This window comes from Notechis scutatus, chromosome 2 (genome assembly GCF_049901735.1).
Source record: "Notechis scutatus isolate UNSWTSFEM ecotype Mainland chromosome 2, rNotScu1.2, whole genome shotgun sequence".
Classification (NCBI taxonomy): domain Eukaryota; kingdom Metazoa; phylum Chordata; class Lepidosauria; order Squamata; family Elapidae; genus Notechis; species Notechis scutatus.
Window position 1 is genome coordinate 195,881,666 of NC_142010.1, and position 12,404 is coordinate 195,894,069.

Here is a 12,404-nt window from a genome sequence, read left to right on the forward strand (position 1 = left end):
CTAGGACACACCATATACCAGAAGAAAACACACACCAACCGCTACCTCAACGCCCAATCCCACCATCACCCAGCACAGATAAACTCCGTGGCTAAAACACTAATTACTAGAACCAAACGCCTGGCAGACAAGACACACATTAAGACTGAACTATGCACCCTGACTAAAATATTGACAGCCAACGGCTTCCACAAAAGCAAAATCACCAACGTGATCCACAAAAACACACTGAGACATAATAGAGACCCAGAAGATGAACAGACCCATGGAACAGCTGTCCTGCCCTACATAAGAGGCACTACAGACAAAATTAGTAAGATACTATACAGACACCACATCAAGACTGCCTTCAAAACAGACAGAAAAATAGCAGCCATCCTCAGAAACCCCAAAGACAAAATTGACCTGGAAAACCAAGGCATATACGAAGTCCCCTGTGCATCATGCCCGACCACATACATTGGACAGACCAATAGAAGAATAAGCACCCGCCTGGATGAACACAAAAATGCAGTCAAAAAACTGGAACACACTTCCTCACTAGTCCAACACATGGAAGCCACAGGTCATAGAATCAACTTCAATGGCACCAAAACCCTAGCCACTATAGAAAATCCCAGCCACAGAATCATCAGAGAAGCCATAGAGATTGAAAAAACACCAGAAAGCATGAACAGAAGAGATGATTCCACCAGGCTGTCAATCATTTGGAAGCCTGCACTCACAAACAAAAAAATCTCCACACCACAAGCCAGGCAAACACCTGGGCACAAACAGATCCCCCCTGATACCTCCAGCTCAAACACACCCCAACCAGGCACCCAGATGAAACCCAGCTTCCTAACTAATGATAGCCGTCCATTTACCCGAAGCCAAGCTGCACTAAAGGCCTCCAATAAAGTAACACAATGTTGCCAGCCAATCAAGATACAAAAAGAGCCAAAAAAACAGGCAGAAGATATTAGAAGCAGAACACAGCAAACTCCAAGACCAATAAACACAGACCAAGACTCTCAACCAATCAGGATGAAGAAAAAACCATTCTGGCACAGCAATAGGCTGCCCCAAATTTAAATCTGAAACCACTGTAAAAGTCTAACTCACAGACGAACACTATACAAAGCCTGATGATGGCAGATGAGATTCTGCTGAAACGTTGCTACAACTTTAAAAGCACCACTACTATGACGTGGGAAAATACCCGAACGAAGCTGAATGCCATATATATATATATATTAGAGTCTTTCCTCAGTATGTTGAGAGCCTTTCCTCTGTGAACCTGCCCAGACAGACCCTCAACATGCCTAGGCCAAGCCCTGTTTGAAACAGGTCCGAATAATCAGTTTCTTGCTGATATAGGGTGTCTGCAGTTGCAAGACTACCATTTTTTAGTCGCCTTATTTAGAAATAGAAGATTGCAAATGGTTATCACAATGACCTTCTGGATCCCATGAAGGCTTTTTATCAGGACTGCCTCCTTTAATCAAGAAGGATTGCAGCCCTGACTTAAGCAGGTATTCATAAACATGGGATCAGTCTTGACATGGCTTGGAGAGCCAAGGTCAAATATAAACAAGTGGTGAATCTCATCTCCGCAATATCCTGTTCACTTCCTCTTGATGAACAAACTGAAAATAAAAAGATCCATTTGAGAAGAAAGCCGTTTCCAAGATTACTTGCCTAAAACTGGATTTTAACTCAAAGTGAATCCAATCGACCTTGTCTGTAAAGATTACCACTGCCCCCAATTGCCAAAAGCTCATATCCAATACATGGTTGCTCTTCTCCTATGTGGCCACAAGGTTGTGGAATGCACAGTTCAGTGTAGTGTTATAGTTTTAATACATTTTTGCATTATTTAGGGAAACAACATTATTTAGGAAACATGCCATATTTTCAACAGACCTTTAATTGTTGGTTGAAGTTTGTTGAATGTATTGATTTATATTTATTCGATTTTATTTTTCCCCTGTGTTTTATCCTTTGCATTTTACTTTTTATAAATATTATAAATAAACATAAAGTATTATAATTATTGTAAACTTATTTGATATATAAAACAAATCAGTGCTCAATGTCCGAAGTGTGGAAATTACATAATGAGAATCTAGGAAAAACAAGAGCTAAGACATAAGTCAGGATTGAAAACATTCCAAGATAGCAGAAATACCAGGAATAAATATTTTGACTATTAATATGTAGATGTCTTCATTCATGTGGGGTTTTGAAGATTTTTCTGTCTCATAAACTTGTTGGGATTCTCCTTATCTAGTTTTAGAGGCTTTTCCTACAACTGAGACATATATTCACAGTCAGAACTATGCATTCTTTGAAACAGTAAGATATTCTGAAAGGATTTTTTATTTTCAATAATTGTAGTTAATATCCATTGAAATTAATGGCACATTTTAATTCTGATCTAAGTTGTTTATTTATTTGGGTAGGAACTAAATGTAACTAAATTAAAAATTGACTTCGTTCTACTCCCTCCTCTTCTCTGATGCCCTTCTTTCTTCTTCTGTATGATATGCCCCTCTCCTATAAAATTCAGTATATGATGTCTGTTTTTAGACTTTAGACATTTAGACTTGTGTTTAAGATTAGAAAAGTTTAATGCTTTTAAAATAATTTTTCTTTCTGACAGATATTGAATAAACACTTAATATTTTAAGGCTTATCATTTGCAGAGTGATATGGGTGGCATAAAAATTACGCAAAAAAGAAATACATATTTTTCTTATATATTTTAATAGATATTTTCTGTTCTCCAAATAAATATGGATTCCCTTAGTTATTTTTATGCTTCTCTTCTACAGTTCTATATTCTTCTATATATTTTTTTCTGGTTGAATAAATGTTATTATATTTTTCTAGCATTGCCCAAACCTCCAGGAACTCCTGTTGTGACCGAAAGCACAGCAACAAGCATTACTTTGACCTGGGATTCTGGAAATCCTGAGCCAGTGTCTTACTACATAATCCAGCATAAACCTAAGAATTCTGAGGAACTATATAAAGAAATTGATGGAGTAGCCACAACAAGATATAGTGTGGCTGGCTTAAGCCCATATTCTGAATATGAGTTCAGAGTGGTTGCTGTGAATAACATAGGAAGGGGTCCACCCAGTGAACCTGTGACAACACGGACCTCAGAGCAAGCACCATCTAGTGCACCACGTAATGTACAAGCTCGTATGTTGAGCTCAACCACCATTTTAGTGCAGTGGGAAGAACCTGAGGAACCAAATGGTCAAATACAAGGCTACAGAGTGTATTACACTATGGATCCTTCACAACATGTCAACAGCTGGTTAAAACATAATGTGGCTGATAGCCATATCACCACCATTGGGAATCTTGTACCACAGAAAACTTATTCAGTAAAAGTACTTGCTTTTACCTCAGTTGGAGATGGACCACTTTCTAGTGATATACAAGTCATCACTCAGACAGGAGGTAAGATGGAATTTATAGTAATCTTTTTCCAATACATTTTGCTATGGGTTGAGAATTGTTCTAGACAATATGATTAAAGACGGTTATGCTGGAAAGCTGTCAGCTTGGCTGCAAGAAAGGATCAAGTAGGGACCCAGCTTGGAGTTGTTGCATAAATGAAAACAGCTTGTAAGCTTGATCTCTTCCAAGATGAAGTCTTATCTGGTCATTCTCAAGGAAAGGTAAGCAGTCTGAGGAGTTTCTTATAATTTAGGTAGAATATAGTGATTGTCAAGACAGATAAATCATATAGTAACAAATGCTGGAAATGCCATGAGGCCATTTTACCATATGCAGCAGATTTTTTTTTTTAAAGCAAAACACTCCCCCCGCCAAAAAAATATGGGGGAAAAATACATGGCATTATTTAAAAAGTGTTAAAATTCAAATTTTGAAATGAAGCTACAATTCAAATTCAAATTAGGCATAATGCCAAGACATCTCAATGAAAAATACTACAATTAAGACATTTACTAAGAGACATGTTCACAAAATTTATCACATTATTGAAAAAGAAAGATGTTATTGATTATATCAAATTAGGAACCTAGGTTTGGAGAATATTCGGTAATGAAAAAAATAACATAAGTTCCTAAGTGAATTTTGACCAAATTTAAGCAAGAATATAGTTCATATTATTTAGCAAAGTAAATTTAGCATTTAGTATGTGATTTTTAAGGGGGGAAAGAATTGACCAAAGAACTTAAATCAGAAATATATGAACATGTTAATTGTTCATAAATATTATATATCAACATGAGTATAGCAAAGTGAAAGTTAGAAAATATTTACCTATAATAATTTAGTATTTCTAGTCCTTTTTATCTTATTATTTAATAACAGTAGTAGAGACTGGCAGTTCCTTCAGAATTTAAAAAAATAATCTTTAAAATACTTTTTATAATTGTTAAAAATAATTTATTTTCTATATAATATTCTAAAAGGCTTTTTAAAAGGTGTTTGCATTAGTGATATACTGAGACCAATTACAATTTTTGTAACTTTGTTTACTGATCTTTTCATCAATTTCTTTCATTTTTTTTGCTTGTTATATATTTATATCTTTATATATAAAGGTGGAGACCCTGTGAGAGTTGTATGCAATGAAATTTCATTTTAATGTACATTTGTGTACATTCAAACTAACAATAAAGTTATTCTAAGATCTAAGTTTAAAACAATATTTAAAATAGATGGTATAGATAATAAAAAGCCCCAAATTAGCTATTGTGATGACCTGTAGTCTCTCAAAATAACCCAAAACCCAAAACATACCTTAAAGTCCAGTAATGTCTTCAACTTAACTTCACTGTTTTATTAGGCACAGTTTAAAGTCACAAAAGTAAATAATGAGGAAAAAAAACAAACCAAAACAAACCGCATTGATGAGAGTTCCGAAGCAAGCCAAGATCATACATTCCAGGAAGATAACCGAGGAGAGTCCATGGGAAGAATGCCAGCAAAGATAAACCTCTTTCAAAGAAAACACTAAACTTTGACTCCAGCAATTCTCCCTACGCAGTTACAAACTTATATAGATAGCTCCCAGCTGCAAGCCACGAGGAGGATCATGGTAATCTCCTCCTGAGTAGACCTCGCTTTTCCCTGATCCTCTCCACCCTGCGTGACCTAGGATGGATAGGAATGGGCCTGGATCCTCCTCTGATTGCTCAGCCGGCCTCTGCCCTTCCCCAGCCTCCTCCACCACTTCTGGAGCCACACTCCCACTCCCTGTTGGCTGTTCCTTCTCTTCCTCAGAGTCAGTCTCCACCAGGGGCATGACACTATCCCCCCCACAGGGCCCCCTCCCCCAGGACCAGGCGGACGAGGACGTTGAGGAAACCGAGCAAGAAAGTCCTGGACCAAACAAGGAGCATGAACATCAGTGGCATCGACCCAGGTGAAGTCCTCTGGTCCATTACCTTTCCATGCCACCAAATACTGAAATCGGCCTCGCAACTGGCGTGAATCTCGGATGCTATCCACTTCTATTCCTCCTCTCCCAGAGGGGCTACTGGGGCCGGCTGTGATGGAGTCAGTCTATGTGGACTGTCGGCCAAGGCAGGGACTAACAGGGAACAATGAAAAACAGGATGGATACACATGGTCCGTGGCAGGGAGAGACGATAAGCCACAGGATTGATCAGTGCCTCGACCGGAAAAGATCCCAAGTAATGGTGATCGAGCTTTTTTGATGGTCGTGTCGTTGGTAAGTATCGAGTAGAGAGCCAAACCCGATCGCCTACCACTAAAGGCAGAACATCACGACGATGTTGGTCTGCAAACCATCTATAGTACTCCTTGGCTGTCTCTAGTTGATCGCAGACCATGTGGTACACGGCTTTTAACTCCTGCAAGAACATATCCACTGCCGGAACTGGGGAATCAGACGGGGCTATAGGGAAAAGTTGTGGATGAAACCCATAGTTAGCAAAGAAAGGGGACACACGGGTGGATGCATGTTGAGCATTGTTATAAGCAAATTCTGCCACCGGCAGCACTTCCACCCAATTGTCTTGTTGAGTATTGCTGAAACAGCGGAGGTACTGCTCCAAAATAGCATTCACTCTCTCTGTCCCCCCAGCAGTTTCGGGGTGATGAGCAGATGACAGACACGACTGAACCTGCAGTTTCGCGAGTAGAGTCTGCGTGCCGTAAATTGTACCCCCCGATCTGATACCATGCAGTCTGGTAACCCATGCAACTGGAAAACATGGAAGATAAACAATTGAGCCATTATCTTGGCCGATGGAAGACCTGCACATGGAATAAAGTGGGCCATTTTAGTCAACATATCCACCACCACCAAAATGGTTGTGGCACTTGATGGTGGTAACTCAACGATGAAATCCAATGAAACTGCCCCCCACAGTTATTCTGGCGTGGGCAAGGGCTGCAAGAGAGCAGGGGGCTCACCAGGAGCATACTTGGCTTGGCGACAGATTCCACAGGACACCACATATCCCAACACATCACGTTTAAGTCTCAGCCACCAAAATGTCCTAGAGATGAGGTACAGTGTTTTAAACACCCCAAAGTGTCCTGCTGCCAGACTATCATGATAAATCTCTTTCAAAGAAAACATTAAACTTTGACTCCAGCAATTCCGGCCACGCAGTTACAAACTTATATACATAGCTCCCAGCTGCAATCCATGAGGAGGACCATGGTAATCTCCTCCTGAGTAGACCTCGCTTTTCCCTGATCCTTTCCTCCCTGTGTGACCTAGGATGGATAGGGGATGGGCCTGGATCCTCCTCTGATTGCTCAGCTGGCCTCTGCCCTTCCCCAGCCTCCTCCACCACCTCTAGAGCCACACTCCCACTCCCTGTTGGCTGTTCCTCCTTTTCCTCAGAGTCAGTCTCCACCAGGGGCATGACATCTATGAAATACAAATGATATCTAATAAATCTAAAATATTGTATTAATATATTCTGATATTCTATTAAAAGCTTAAAATACGGTAAAATAATCCATATCCAAATTGTAGGCAAAATATATTTCTACTGAACTTTAAAGTTATTTGGTTAACTTGGTTGATGTCTATAACTTAAACACCTTTATAGCTATAAGGGCAGTGGTGGCATTCAGCCGGTTCACACTGGTTCATTTGAACTGGTTGATAAATTAATCCCTCCTCGCTATCAAAGTGGATCCTGGGCACTATGCTGCACTGCAATGGAGAAACAGGCAATGGAGTGGCTGGTGCAAGGGAAGTAAAAGTCCGCTCTCCCTCTTTCTTCTCCCTGCTCCTCCCCCTCCCCTCATGCTAGCTGCTCCATTGCCTGTTTCTCTATTGCAGCGCAGCACCCAGGATGCACTTTGATAGCGGGGGGTATAATTTAACAACCGGTTCACCCAGGGTCAGGTTGGCCATCGTGAGAGGCTCGTCCTGCATGTGTGGTGGAGCTGGAAGATGGGGATGGGTCACACTTCCCACAATACCAACCTGACCCTGGGCAAACCAGTTGTTCTTTGAATCCCACCACTGCATAAGGGATCACAGAAATGACCTTGGGTGCCTCTTTTGATAAGATTGTCAACTGTATTAAATATGAAAAATATTGTCGTATTTGTTTTAAAATGTAAGACACTCCAGTTCCATACTGTTCACACAATGATATGTTTGTAAAAACAAGAAAAAATAAAAAATGTATACAATAAATAAATAAATTTATAAATAAATAAATAAATGACCTTGGGGAAGCTATGCAGTGGCCATTACCAACAAAATTGATATTAGCCCAAAAAGTAGAAAACAGATTCCACATAAACAATTAAAGAACAGACAGAATTTTTTTTTCCTCCCTTCTATGCACAAGACAATTAAGGTGGAGTCACTTTAAATTTCTTTCTAATGTTTTCTTCTTTATTTATTCATTTATTTTTATTTTGTCAAGTGATTATTAGATAACAGGTATAAGTATAAACATGGTAATGAATACATGAAATGAATACGAATAAGAAAAGAATGAAACAATAGGACAGGGACAGTAGGCACGTTGGTGCGCTTATGCACGCCCCCTACAGACCTCTTAGGAAAGGGGTGAGGTCAATAGTAGACAGTCTAAGGTTAAAGTTTTTTGGGGTTTGGGGAAGTAACCACAGAGTCAGGTAGAATATTCCAGACATTGACCACTGTTGCTGAAGTCATATTTCCTGCAATCAAGTTTGGTGCAGTTAACCTTGAGTTTGTATCTATTGTGTGCTCTTGTATTATTGTGGTTGAAGCTGAAGTATTCATTGACAGGTAGGACATTGCAATATATAATTTTATGTACTATACTTAGATCGAACTGAAGGTGGCGTAGTTCTAGGTTTTCTAACTCTAAAATTTCAAATCTGGTGGCATATGGTATTCTGCTATGAGCAGAGGAGTGGAGAACTCTTCTTGTGAAATATTTCTGGACTTTCTCAATTGTATTAATATCAGCTATGTAATGCAGGTTCCAGATCGATGAGCTGTATTCAAGTATGGGTCAAGCAAATGTTTTGTATGCTCTAGTTAGTAGAGTGATATTACCAGAGAAAAAGCTACACAGGATTAGGTTTACAACTCTTAATGCCTTTTTGGCTATGTAGTTACAGTGAGCTCTAGCGCTTAAATCATTTGAGATGAGTACTCCAAGGTCCTTGATAAAGTTTGGGTCATCAACAAGGTCTTGGCTATTCAGTTTGTATTTTATTTTCTGATTTATTTTTTTTTGCCAATATGTAAGACAGCATTTATTTGTTGAGATTTGAAGTTGCCATTTGTTTGACCATTCTAACCATAGTCGAGGTCTTTTTGAAGAGTAGCAATATTATCGATGGTGTTGAATAGTTTTACATCATCAGCGAAAAGAGCACAGTTGCTCTTAATATAATCACAGAGGTCATTTATGTAGAGTATGAAGAGAGTTGGTCCTAGAACACTGCCTTGGGGGACACCACTGTTGACAGGTACAGAATTTGATAGGACACTCCCAATTTTGACCATTTGTTGCCTGTTTGACAGGAATGCTTCTATCCAGTTATGCAGGTGTCCAGAGATACCGTAAGATTTTAGTTTTAGGAGTAGTTTAGGAGTACCACTGAATCAAAGGCTTTACAGAAGTCTATGTAAATTGTGTCAATTGCTTTGCCCTGATCGAGTTGTGTAGTCCATATATTTTTGCAGTGTAAGAGTTGCAGATTACAAGATAGTTTTTTTCTGAAACAAAATTGTTTGTTAGAGAGTAGGTTGTTTGTTTCTAAGTGGAGGATAATGGATTGGTTAATAATTGATTCCATGACTTTACAGGTGACTCAGCATAAAGATATTGGTTTGTAATTTTCAACTTATCCTGAGCTGAAATCCTATTTTGAATCTTTGGTTGCATAGTTCCCCAAGTCATCACCATAATTGTTACAACAGATGGACTTTAAACCCAGATGACCCTAACTGATTGGTTACTTTGCATTATATGAATTAGTTCTAGAAAACAAATTTGTTTTATTTTTGGCTTCTGCTTGAATTTCTTTTTATTTCATTTTTTCAACAATTAATGTATTATTATTGTTCATATTTTTTTTTTACTTTTAAATGCACAAATTACTTCTCTGCTGATCTTTTGAATGTCCACAGTACGCAGATATATACATGTGTACAGCCATTTTGTTTTAGGAAATAAACATACTTTATTCCATTCTATCTGGGGAATTAAAATATATTAGTGGAATAGGTTTTGTCTTCTTGTCCCTATCCTCCAGGTGAGGGGATAGGACAAGAACCTCTGGAGCAGGGAGTAAAGAAATTTGTTTACATAATTATATCTATCTCATTTATAAATTCCATTCACAAAAAGTACCTAAAACTGATCTGAAAAAAGTTACTGTGTTCATTCAGTAAATGCTTCCTTCCCAAGTAAAATTATGCCAGCAAGATCAATTCTAATCAGGAATATAGCGCAAAAGAAAGTTACTCCCCTCAACCATGCCACAGTCCCAAAATTGATTTCTCCTAATTGCTACTGAAAACAACTACTTTAAGCACAACAACTCTTGTAACATCATTTTAAACTGAATTGGTGATATAATGGTGTGTTGGTATCAAAAACAACTATTGTATGAATTTTAAAATCTACTTAGCTGTAAGATCTAGAAAAAAAAGTTAAATATTCCGGCTTTTTTTGCTGGATATAGATATGAAGTGTAAAAATGTGTTGTGGTTTGGTTAACAATTAAAGCAAATACATTTGGTTCTTGGGGTTTGCAAAATAACACATTTCAAAATGAAGTCTTAATGTACATAATTATTGTCATTACGAAAATCCACTGTACACTTTTTACATTTTCAAACTGCTGGAGAGACATTAGCAATGGGCTGCTCCTAGGAAATGATTGGCAGATTAAAAAAAAGTTCACAATTAAGGTGGTATTAAAACAGAAAACCATTCTTTAACCCATGATTTGGGTCACACTAGCTAGCACAAGTAGTTTTTGGCATCAATTACCTCATGTAAAAATTTACATAGCTGGAAAGCTGATAGATTATTATTCGTGTCATCTAGAGCAGTGGTCGCCAACTGGTGGGCCGCGAGAAAATTTTGGTGGGCCACAGAGAAATCTCACCCTCAGAGCACCCCCACAAAGCAATTAATCCAGCCTGCACAAAAACACAAGTCTGCGCTGCCCACATGGCCCACAGGAACCCTCCCTACCCACTCACTCCTTACCCGGCAAACTTGCCTGCCAAGTTGGTATTTTTCCTTTTTCCGACCATCAGGTGTTCTGCTGTGCCAGGAGATTTAGATTAGCTAGGAAGCAGGAAATTGTTGGATTTCTTGCTTTGTAGCTAGTCTTTAAATCTTCGGCTCTGCTTTTAAGCACAGCCGAACCTCCCTTAGGGCTGAAGGTTCTATTATTCAGTGCAGACTCACGGCAAGCAAATTTTATGTGACAGACTCAGGATGGCAGATAGATGGATCACTGAATGATTCTGTGAGCAACTCAATCTGCCTGCCTGCTTTGCCTGATTTTGGGTAAAAGTTGCTCTTTTTTATTTAAAAAATCAATATTTACAAACATGGTGTGTTGCGATTTAATTTTGTGAGTTTGCTTGCAAGCAAATTTTATGTGACAGACTGAGCTAGCTGATGGCAGATAGATAGATTTCTGAATGAATTTGTGATTCTGTGAGCAACTCAATCTGCTTGCCTGCTTTGCCTGATTTTGGGTAAAGGTTGCTCTTTTTTAAATAAAAAATGCAATATTTATATAAATATTTACATACAAGCCATGCCCAGCCAGTCACATGATCACCAAGCCACACCCACAAATTAGGCAACACCCACAGAACCGGTTAGTGGTCCCTGGGATTTAAAATTATGAGTTTGGTGGTCCCTGAGGTCCAAAAGGTTGGCAACCCCCTGATCTAGAGAAGTTTTTGTCAGCCTCTGCAACTTTAAGATGTGTGGATTTCCAAGTTGCTCAATTCTCTCATCAGCATAGGTAGATATCAAACCATTTTAACAGATAAATACAGATAGTCCTCAACTTACAACAGTTCATTTAGTGGTCGTTCGAAGTTACAACGGCACTGAAAAATGTGACTTTTGCAGCATACCTATGAACATGGGATCAAAATCTGGATGCTTGGGAACTGGTTGATATTTATAACCGTTGGTGTGTTCCAAGGTCAGGCAATCAAATTTTGTGACCTGCTGACAAGCAAAATTAGTGGGGAAGCCAGATTCACTAAACATCCAGGTTATTAACTTATCAACTGCAGTGATTCACTTAACAACTGTGGCAAGGAAGGTCACAAAATGGGGCAAAACTCACTTAACAAATGTTTCACTTAACAACTGAAATTCTGGGATCAATTGTAGTCCTAAATCAAGGACTACCTGTAATTATACTTTGATAATACAAAGAACTAGCATGAAAACCACAGTGATGAAGTGTACTGTAGGAGATGAGGTATTTAAAAAGTGTAATCTATATAAATTAAACAGATATAAGTAGAGTCCTTGAAGGCTTTTGGGTTTTTTTAAGTAAATGCTCTTATATGCTCTTGTTTCAGTCCCAGGACAACCACTAAACTTCAAAGCTGAACCTGAATCTGAAACAAGCATCTTACTTTCTTGGACCCCTCCACGATCTGATACAATCTCCAATTATGATCTTGTTTACAAGGATGGAGAACATGGTGAAGAGGTAAATAAACTGTTATTTTTCATGTTTGAAAACATTTTGCAACTATTGCAAGATCTTCTACGTTGCAATTGCATTCTTTTAAAATTTGCACAGTTATAATAGTAGGCGAGCATTCTCTTCATCCTGAATTCAAAACAACAAAATACACTTTTAGTATAGATCTCTCTGCTTTATTTTTTCTTCTGTTCAATCATATGAATATGAGTCTCAGTGGCACGTTAGAGTGCAGC

At 38.5% G+C, this 12,404-nt stretch overlaps 1 protein-coding gene across 29 annotated transcripts in view; it reads left to right on the forward strand.

Moving 5' to 3' along the window:
* Positions 1 to 12,404, forward strand: part of PTPRD (protein tyrosine phosphatase receptor type D) — a 1,313,296-nt gene that overhangs the window by 1,157,667 nt on the left and 143,225 nt on the right. For all 29 annotated transcript variants that reach the window (XM_087957701.1, XM_087957705.1, XM_087957708.1 and 26 more), the window contains 2 exons: positions 2,875 to 3,456; positions 12,041 to 12,174. In XM_087957701.1, the coding sequence (XP_087813827.1) occupies positions 2,875 to 3,456; positions 12,041 to 12,174 (716 nt within the window). The remainder of the gene's footprint in view (positions 1 to 2,874; positions 3,457 to 12,040; positions 12,175 to 12,404) is intronic.